Here is an 11,170-nt window from a genome sequence, read left to right on the forward strand (position 1 = left end):
ACATACACAAAACATGATATTTACATTTCTTTATATGTGGCATGAATGTTTTCTCTTGTGAAATAGTATTTAATATGAGTTATGAATGAAACAATGAATGTACACTTTATTTTACCCATACCCTTTGTTGTATTGTTGAGTAAATACAAAACATATGTTTTCAAAGAGAAACTGGTTGAAGTTAGTAATTTGAGTAAAAATTTTAAAATACAAATGTGTCATGTTATTTTGAAATAGTCTAGGTTTTATCCACATGACTATATCTTATTAATATATAAAACAAAGTCGTGTTAGTTACACCACTTATAACTCAATATCGGCTGGACCGATGTTAGTTATCTCTTGGTAGATTCTTCTCCGCTCCGAATAGCAGAATAATTAATAAAATATCGGATAAGTTATCGAATAACAATAAATTAATTAATTAATTTTACTTTGTGTTTGTGTGTGTAAATGTTATATAATAACAGCTATTCAATCTTCCACTTCTTAATTTCTGTAGACTTATTATCTTTGCTTCAACCCATGAAGACAATAATCTTTGCTTTAACCCATGAAGACTATGATTCAAACTATAGTTGCCTTATAAAGACGAGTCGACAAGACGAGACTATGGCAATGGGATATTGATTCCTTTCCTTACTTTGACATGTTTTTTTGATAATGTAATATACTATAAGAAAAACATTTTCTTTTGCCCTTTTTACTATCTTCTAGCACATCGATTTTGATCCAACTCCGCATACTCGCCTGCTATTATATGCTGACACCGTTATATCTTCATCATTATATCTTATTTCGGCTATACAGAAGCGATGAGAACTTGGAGAAACTAATCGTGGTTGATAAAACAGATGGCAAAAGACCGTTAACCTACCAGATAGAACGATCAAGTTACCTCAAACTCAAAATAACTTTTTTGCAGCACAAATATGGATTGAACCTCTGCAGCAGCACCACAGTAGAATACCGTAGGACGTAACGCTGTGAAAGTAGCTATTATACACAATTTTTGCCGTGTCCTGATCAGCTAACTGTCGGATTTTCTTTACTGCATATGCTGCAGGAGTAGTGGTATTTGTTGCACACTCCCTCTAAAGGGATGTTTTGGCCCGTTCGGAGGCCCCCTTCGGGTGGTGTTTCAGTTTCGCACCCTGCTGATACAGGCCAATAGCCCTTGGTGGGGGCCGCAGTGCGCGAGGAGACATAGGCTCTACTCGCTGCGAGCATCCGATTGCTGCAGGAGTCTTTAAAGATTAATCATTCTCAAAACTATTATAAGGGAAGCGCTGGACAGAAACCGGTGAAAACAGATTATCCGCTCCAAATGTTAAATGATAAATAAATGATAAATGATTTATTTCTGTAAGTAGGTTTTTACAAACACTTTTACACGTCAAACATTTTTTTTTTTAAACTAGATGAGATCGACGTTTCCTATCTGACTACTATGAGAAGAAACGCCGAAACAAACTCAGAGGTCACAGTCTCTTTTAAAGTCCAGACATAACTAACAAGATTATGTGAAGACCATGTAGATTGTTGTCTGAAATGGTCTTTTGAGGAAAGAACCACACAGATTGAGTGGACCTGTCAAGTCCAAAGACAACTGTTTCTTGCTTACCACGACCCTCAGACATGGGCTAGCGACTGAAGAGATTATTTTCATTCTATCCAACAGTTTGTAACGTACCGGAATTATGAAAGGTGCTTTAGTTTGTGTTCCGGTTCTAAAAGTACTTTATTTAATAGTTAATTACTTTGTAGATAATTTACCTACACTATTGTAACATGAGTGTCGTGATCTGTCTGTCTAGATTTACTTCCTAATTTCCGGTCGAGCCGGGTATTGTCTGCATTTCCGCATGTTGGCCACAACACCTTTAATTTTAATTTAATATGAATAGCCTCTGGGGTCGTGTGTTATTTATAGTAATACCTAAGGAAGTATAATTTAGAAAAAATCATGAAATTATTTCGAGTTTATATATTATAAGTTTTATTTAAATGATTGAAGGGTTTTAATGAGTTATGAGAAAGCATTATAAATAAATTAAGAATAACCAAAGCACTAAGGGTTTCCTTGGTGCTTGAAGATGTGGTAGACGATCGTAGATTAGTTACCCTGAAATATATCTCTCGAATTGCGGAGTTTGATTACCAGCAAAAAATATTTTGGGATGTGGAAACAAAAATGAAACAGACATGGAAATGTCCTTGCGCTATTTAAATTACTTTAGCTTTCAAATCCACAAATTGGGATTATATTGGTAATGCTAATCAAGCCACAAATACAAAATTGCATTGTCTTTTGACAATGCAATTCTCTGGCATTGAGAGTGTCAATGGGCGACGGTATCACTTACCATCAGGTGAGCCTCCTGCCCGTTTGGACCTGTTCTATAAATAAGAAAAAAAAGCAACACAGCGCTTTGTACGGCACTTTCTGCCGCGCACCACCTCTTTGTAGAACCAGCTGCCAGAAGGTAGTACCCAACTGATAAGACTTAGGAGTCTTCCAGAAAAGAGCGTACCACTTGTAGATAGGAGATGTCCATGGGTGGCAGTTATCACTATATTCAAAGCCGATTGCCTTCTGCCCCATAAATATAAAATAATAATTATTGCTTATATATAATTGCGTATTATTACTTGTGTAATATATTAGACTCACACTCTTTGCAATAGACTCTCACGTTTCGCTTATTACAATTAATTTGCGACGTGAAATTTAATATTAAATAATTGCAAAAACAGAACAATGCACTGATTGCAACATCAGACATTCCGAAAGAAGTTGCACAAATTTAAAAAAAAGCTTTAACTAAAAATTTATTACGCCAAAGATTTATAAACAATTGTTACAATACGAATACTCTATCTTTGTACTATACTGTTATCTTTGATTCTTTTTTTATTTTTTTGATTATCGTTATTGTGTGTGTTTTGTAAGTAATAAATGTTATGTGTATGTCTAAAATACAAGTTTGTTTTTTCACCTCTGGAGCTCCCCAGCTCCTTGCTCCTTTGATGCCTTGGCGTTGCGTAGAGATGTGGAGTCAGTTTCCATCTTCTACCGCATTTACCATGGAGAGTGTTCAGAGGAGTTGTTCGGATTAATAACTGCAGCTGAGTTTCATTATCGATATACGAAATTCCACCCGAATCACCTCGACGTCCGTTTTTCCGCAACTGAGCTTTTTAAACCCTATCAGGGTATGTAATATAAAGTTCAGTATTTAATAAATCAATAAAACGTCAATTTGTTTAAATTATAAGAAATGTATATAAGAGGATTAATATTTTTTTAAATACTTTTTTGGCTGTCATAAAGCTGAATACAAATTACAACCTCCTTCTCTTGTCTTGTATCCTAGTACCTTTTCCACCAATGACGGCGTGCTATGCCTATCACTTCCGTATGTCAAAATCCAATACATTCTTGACGTATGGGAGACGGACTTAGTGCTAAGTCCCATTTCTGATCTGACTCAAAACTTATGGGGTTTTAAATTAAAAAAATAATATTATGGGGTTGAAAATGCACCTGCGACTAATAAGTCTTTAGAAAACTCTGGTATCTCTAGAATTCAATGGTATTTACTCGTTCTCGACGTATTTAACCTTCTTTGGTGTGTGATAGAGGTGGTTTTGCGTTATATGGAAACGTATTAGCCGCATATGATTAATTGAATAACAATAAATAACTGTTTTATACGGCCTATTGATCCTTTATAGAATATCTTTAACAATTATGGAGGTTATCAGAATCCCCTAAAGAGAATATATCGTAACTCTTTACAAAGACTACTTGTGACAACTGCAATTTACGACTACAAATTATACGTCCCAGAATAACATTACATTTAATTTTTTCTTTAAAATATTAAGTTGAAGTTATTAATTTCAGTTTTCTTTTTTCTATTAATGTACTGATGACTGAAACTGAAAATTGACTTATGTTTTCTATTTTGTATATTTTGTTCAACAATGTTTTAGGTTTGCATATAGTGTTTTCTTTTATAATATGTGTAGCTTACTTATAAATAAATAAATAACAAAATTATTCCTACCGCCAACGATATATACAAGTACTCCGTCCCCCTAGCCACTAGTCAGTTGTTACGACAATCCTTTATGTCGAAGGATAACTAGAACTTTTCTCCCCCCACAGACTGTTGTTTAGGCTGAATAGTAGAAATCACGAAAGTTTGTATATGTACCAACCTAATAATAGATAAATAAAAAATGAATGATTGTCGTACAATTTAAGTTCAAGCTTAAATCTTAAAAGTGGAAAATCTAGAAGTATGGTTGAACTCTCAACCATACTTCTAGATTTTCCACGGATGTTAATGTCAATCGATTCTTAATGTGACTTTTTCTTTCAGGAATCCTTAGCAGAATGGGAGCGTGGTCTCGACATGCCACCAGAGGCGTTAGGTCGCAAGTGGAGCCAGAGAAGTGCCCACGCGCAGCGGACTTCAAGCGACCAGACAATCAGCTCCACCAATGCCACTGACGCTTGCAAACTTATAATTGTAAGTAGCTAAAAGCAAGAGCTTCCAGAAGCTTTTCTGTGCCTGATATTCTTGAGTTTTTTACCAGTTATCTTGTAGAAACTTCGCAGAAGGAAACAAATATTGATACCCAAGTTCACGACCTCAGGGTTAAGATCAGGCGTGCCCTCCAATGGGGTGCTCACTCATCATCAGGTGAGATTGTGGCCAAACGTCTGCCTAGTTCTGTATAAAAAAAATCTCAAAGGGCTCTCAGGTCACTTAGTCCATTGAAGTGTTACAATTTGTGGGCCAAACTGAACATTTTAATATCTAATATATTACACAACCCAAGTTTGTGGGGTTGGCGCCCCTATCCCTCGGCCGCCATCTTGGAAAAAGGGGTGAAAGCACATTTTTGGCTATATCTCCTAAGCTATCCATCGTACAAAAAAGTTATGGTAACATATTTAGTAGCTAATCGCTTTTCCTACAATTATGTCGATGTTCCTCATTTTTTAAATTACTTTAGTGGGAATTTTTTCACTTGGGTTTAAGCATGTTTTGACCCCCCCCCCCCTACATGTCCAATAAATAAAATTGCGTCCTCTAAAAAATGTTCAGCCCATGTAACATTTCAATGGACTGGTTGAATGTCTAGTTAACATTCAACCTGCCAGGCACGTCATGATTGACGTAGCCATTGCTAAGTTATCATCTTCTGTAATTTCTGACATAGGTCTTTGACCTTGAGAAATATTGACCGGTATTGAGAGGATTGACCATTTGATTGGGTCCTTGTAATCCACAAGAGAAATATGATATCTTAGTGTGTTATTATTGTTTAATGATGACGTGTAGATTTATGGTTCTTTTCACATAGGCACAGTTATCTATATTATGAAAGCGAGTGTTTATTAATTGAGTTTCACGAACAAAGGTTAATTGGTGTTAACGCGGGGAATTGACCAACCTTCCAGATGTTTCCGCGACGGTTGTAAACAATGTAATTTATTATAACATATTGAATCATTACGTCTCCTTGGTTTTTATGTAACTCTGATATCTGATAGTGGTTATCTAGTTACGTTCCTAGGTCTGTCTTCGATTCGGTAGTTCTTGTTTAGACTATCTAAAGTTAGTAATTCTTTTTTGAAAAAGGTATACTTTTCTATAATAAAATCCCAGAGGCTCTTTTAATAAATTTAAGAAATGTGTTAAAGAAAAGCTGTGTAAAAAGGCTTACTATAAAGTTAACGATAATCTAATTGATAAAAGGGCCTGGGACTAGTGCTAGACAGGCTACTTCTAATTAATTTACGATATTTGTTAATAAGTGTTGTTTGATGATTTGCTATTTTAAAAGAGTACCGAGAGTTTTTTACGCCGGCTTTTTCTCTCGGCCTACTCTGTCTTCTTTGCCGATGAGTAGGGATGCCTTCAGATTCAAAATTAATGACGTGGAATAAGTGATACCTGTAGGTATCTTATGTTCAATTATAAACATATTTTATTTTTTATTTTATTCCTGTCTCTAACTTTTGATAATATTCCAGTACATAGAACAAAAGCCAATATGGAAGTTATCGCTATGTGGCGGTAACGCGGCAGCAGTAGCATCCCGGGCGGGTACCAAGCTCCTACCACCGAAGCTCAGAATAGTGTGGAACCCTCCTACCTCTCCCTACCACCACACGGAGAAATTACGGCTGGTGGTCACTGCTGTTAACAGTGGTAGGTTCCTAAGATGTTACAATATACCCAATAATAAATAAATTAGTGGCGCTACAACTTCTTTTCGGTCTTGGCCTCAGATTTCTTAATCTGTTTCATTTCATTTTTAAATATCATAGGCAAATAGGTGATTAGCCTCCAGTGCCTGACACACGCCTTCGACTTTTTGTTTTTTTTATGAGGCCACCAGGCCAGCACTGCTCAATAACAATAATAAAGCCCGTTTTATTTCCAATCATGACAAGAATATTATAATATACCCAATAGATTTTGGTTATAGAGTTTAGTATTATCTATAATTATTAATAGATAATACTACAAAATTAGATTCCTTTGCTACTTATCCTTGTCAAAGTTAAAATCTTTTACTCTTATAGCTAACACAATGTACACTTATGAACGTCAAAAAAGAAATACATAATAAATGCTTCTAATTTTACATTTACTGCCAGTTCTTAAATCAGGGGCGTAGAACGGTAGAGAAGAACTGGCAATAAACTCTCCGCTACTCTTTTGAATCGCCAATTATATAATAGTAAACCTATTTACCAGTGCTTATTATGACTACTTCTAGATTTCAATTATAACAGTCTATCGAGTTCGAGTCTCAATAATAATTAATAATAAGATTCAATGAAAACCTTTCAATCAAACGACTAATTTCCAGGTGCAGTTTGCAATAACGATACTCAGTTCACTTGCGGTTTGACAAGTCTTTGCATATCGTCGTACCTTGTATGCGATGGCGTGAGGCATTGCCCGGGAGGCGAGGATGAGGACACGAATGCCTGTTCACACCGCCGGGACTCCCCACTTCTGGAAGTACTGAGGAGGATAGCGGCTAGGAATCAGGAGTTTTTGGGCCTGGATCAGCCTGATGGGATGACGAAGCCCTCGGTTATAAGTATGTATTTAATTTATGTGTTAATGTGTGACGTGGCGGGGTGATGAATCTGGGTTCGATTCCTGAAGGAATGATAGCGTTTTGGATTCGGAAGACTGTATATTACGTACCAATCCAATACATAAAATAAATTAATTAAAAAAGTAAAATTAAACTTTTGAATTTCTCTCGAGTTCAAAAATGCATACTTATTTATATACTATACTTTAGTAAAACTTTAACAGAATTAAAATGATCTAATTTAACAGTTAAATTTTAAACCGAATTGTAATATATTTTTGAACAGATATTTCATTTATACATAGTTCAACATAAAAAGAACATCATCGCTAAACCTTTGTTTTTAGGTCTGGGCCTCAAATTTCTGTATCTGTTTTATGATCACTTGTCAATCTAATATGCAAGTAGGTGAACGGCCTTCTGTGCCTGATACGCCGTCGACTTTTGCGGTCTAATCCAAGCCGGTTTCCTCGCGATGTATTCCTTCGCCGTTCGATATAGTAAGACAAATGGTGCACAGCCGGGGTTCGAACCTACGACCTCAAGGATGATCCCACGCTGAATCCACTAGGCCAACACCGCTCAATTTATATTTCATACAAACGAATAAGTGATAATTAATATTTTCAGTGAAAATAAGCGAAAGTGAAACCAAATCAAACGCTTTTATTGAGTTTGCAAATTCCCTCCGTCCGTATGGACCCTGGTCTTACATCGTCGTGGGGATGATCGGATGTGCTGTGATACTCATGTTCTGTCTCGCTTGGGGTAAGTAACAAAATACTTCCACAGGGACAAACGTATGGAAACAAAGTGAAAAGCTATCGCTTGAGATGCGCTCATCACTCCATCACCACAAAGCGCCCTAGTCTTTAAAACGTTAGAAAATCAGTTACATTGTAAATAAATAATCTTAGCGCAATAGACAGATCTCTATAAAAATATTAGGACACACAATAAGATATAAATAACATATAAGATAAACTTATAGTGGAATCTCTATAACTCGAACGTCGTTAAGTCGAAATCTTCAGTAGTCGAAAAAAATTGCCAGTCTCATCCGCTTAACCCCAAAATACGTTAATATACAATCGTCAGCAGTTAAATCATATGTATGTCGAAGTTCTAGTTTTTTTGCATTTCCCTTGACATTCGAGTTATAGAGATTGAACTGTATATATATAATTGGGAATTAAATAATATTTTACTCAGCCTGGTCAGAAAATAAGACAAATCGAGTTCATAATTGAGATAGTCAGAGTCTGATAATTGACAAACAAGATGGCGGATTATTAGGATAGTAATCTGTGACATCGATTTTAGGGTCTAAGAAATGCCTGTTATTTGCTTTGCTTAGAAAATGCTTGATAGCCGAGATCGAACGCACGACCTCTAGAATGAGAGTACACTATTATGTCAGCACGTATAAGATATATCCAAGAAAATAAGAAGGATCCATAGATAGAGAGACCTTCATTCTGTTTCTTTGTGATAATTTTTCTGAGCTAGCCTGTGTCGTCTAAATTAAAGATTTTCTAGAATTTCTATGCGCCATTTTTAGAAGGCATCACACTTAAGTGTAATTACTCTTCCAGAATGCTGCTGCAAGCGTTCCAAGCCTTCAGACACGCCGCTAAACATTCCGCCTTCGTGTGTTGATCTCTCCCCTTCAGTGGCGATGACCGCGTCTTCCCAAATGTTCTCCAACCCCCTCCCATCACCCCCAGAGTACGAACCTCCCCCTTCCTACTCCTCTCTCTTTCCCCGCGCCTATAAGACTTCCCCCTCCCCGGTACCCCATTGCTCCCACCAAGAGCCAGATTAGGACACGCCAAATTTTAGATCTGGGCGCGAATTCGGATTTTTCAGCTGGTTTTAAGAATTTAGCCTGTTAAGAGACGCGTCTACGTGCAAACTAAGTCTCCTAACTGCGATTTTGACAGATGGGAGAGTTAGTTCGCGCTTAGACTTGAGTTTTAGTCTATGGGACCATAATCAACAATCCTAATTTGGACTATTTTATACATATGCAATAAATTTTAAATATTTTCTGTCATTTAAACCATGTATTTGTCAAAACTTGGATTGGACATATTCTAGAACATAAATCATGTAGTATCCAGATTAACCATTCTAAAGTTTGACATTGACGAGATGAGATTGTGACAGATTCAATTTTAGACAATCGCCATAAACGCCAAACGTTGTATGAAAATGGTCACGTGACAGCGTGGGAAGCAGTCGCATACAATGTTGTTTAGCGTTAGTAAGGTCGAAAGGTGATTTGTGTCAAGCCCAAGGCTAACCACAGATAAGTAAACTTTACATAGAAGATAAATCCTAAATTGTTCTATAATAATCTATTCATAGACTAAAATATAAAATAAAATTAGATTATTTGAAAATCTTAATTCGCTTCCAGACAATTAGTTATTAAAAATACCCGGATAGTCAACGGGTTAGCATTAAATCAAAATTAACAAACTTACCAATTATACATTTTACGGGCGTACTCGGTAATGAATTTCTGTATGACAAGGAGTCGTTTTCAGTGTGCGATATTACGCCATTGTTCACGCTAAAACGCGTTTTCACTTAAATTATGGTATTGAAATTAACGCCACCTATCGGCAGAAAACGGCTCCTTTTTAATTTTGAGATTTTGACCATTTTGTAAAAGCCATAATATTAAGTACAATATTGTAATATATTATATACGTTTTGGGACCAATCAAAATATTTGTGCCTTGTTATACACTATCGACTGATTATATCATGACCTGGTTTTTTTAACGTCTTTTTTAAAGTACATACATAAAATTTTTGTATGAAATTAAAAGAGTCTCACATCTCAAAAATACCGTCTGGTACCACCATAAGGATATTTCAGAAACGAGATTTATGGCTAAGTGTCACTTACGTATGTCAAAAACGTTTTGGATTTTGACATACAAGTCTCGTTACTGAACCTAAAGCTTGTCTATTGAATTGATTCGTAACCATGGCAACAAACTTTAAGATTTCTAATAAAGCTTTTAAAAAACTCAAATAGAAGATAGATTTTAAAATGCGGCCTTTGACAGTTGTCGCAATCTAAGGGAGATTCGAACTTGTAGTAAATAACAATTACTTACAGTGCCACTGTATACTTTTCTTGGCCGGTAATAGCGTCCATCATGGATATTAGTATTGCCAGTAAATAAAAATTACTTTTATAAGGGGAATAATTTGAAGTCCTGCAGGCTAACTTAATAATTTATTGAAATGTCTTAGTAAAACAATGTATACTTTTATCTAGAAAATACAGTTCTAGGCTAAATGTGACACAAACTTAGGAACAACTGTTATGATAGGTTTTGTTACCTGTACTATTAATAAAATATCTTCTAAGATACTTAACAATCAGAACCGTTCGATTATTAAAACTTTGCCATTGTAATCAATAATGTAAGGAATAAAAGTAATACATTTTAGTTGGATTTTTATTAGATGTGGGTAGATAGTTGTATTTGAAAGCTATCTATGTCAGTCTGACATTTTAAAATGGCGAAGGTAGTACCAATTTCAGTCGGCCAAGAAAAGTATGTGGCACTTTACAAATAATATTTTAGTTACCTGTCATGTGTATTATATTCGTATGTAGAAGGAATTCACAAATTGTATTGTAGCTGTATATTTCATTTGTATTATTTATGTAGTGCGTCCATTATTGTAATAAACTAGTCTTATTAGAAGTTATATTAAGTTCTTATAAGTTAAGTAATTCCAAGTAAAAGAAATAAATACTTTTCTAAATGAAATTGTGTTTTTTCATTCCACAAACCTCAACACTGAAGCCGATAGCCTTCACAAATATAATAATAAAATAAATCTTACTTTTTTTCTATTAATGATGATTTGCGTGAAACATAATAATAATTAATTTTAATTTGATGACGTCATAATATATAATAATGTGATGTAGTGATAAAATAATATGAAATTTGACTATGATGATAGATCTTTGAGAGTTGATTGATAATGTAATGATAAT

At 35.3% G+C, this 11,170-nt stretch overlaps 1 protein-coding gene across 1 annotated transcript in view; it reads left to right on the plus strand.

The window, feature by feature from the left end:
- Positions 1-10,937, plus strand: part of LOC125063522 — a 63,433-nt gene extending 52,496 nt beyond the window's left edge. The window contains exons 3-7 of the mRNA XM_047670007.1: positions 4,392-4,541; positions 6,056-6,233; positions 6,901-7,137; positions 7,768-7,905; positions 8,733-10,937. Coding sequence (XP_047525963.1) covers positions 4,392-4,541; positions 6,056-6,233; positions 6,901-7,137; positions 7,768-7,905; positions 8,733-8,962 — 933 coding nt within the window. The 3' untranslated portion in view covers positions 8,963-10,937. The remainder of the gene's footprint in view (positions 1-4,391; positions 4,542-6,055; positions 6,234-6,900; positions 7,138-7,767; positions 7,906-8,732) is intronic.
- The last annotated feature ends 233 nt before the right edge of the window (positions 10,938-11,170 follow it).

Source organism: Pieris napi, chromosome 3 (genome assembly GCF_905475465.1).
Source record: "Pieris napi chromosome 3, ilPieNapi1.2, whole genome shotgun sequence".
Lineage (NCBI taxonomy): Eukaryota > Metazoa > Arthropoda > Insecta > Lepidoptera > Pieridae > Pieris > Pieris napi.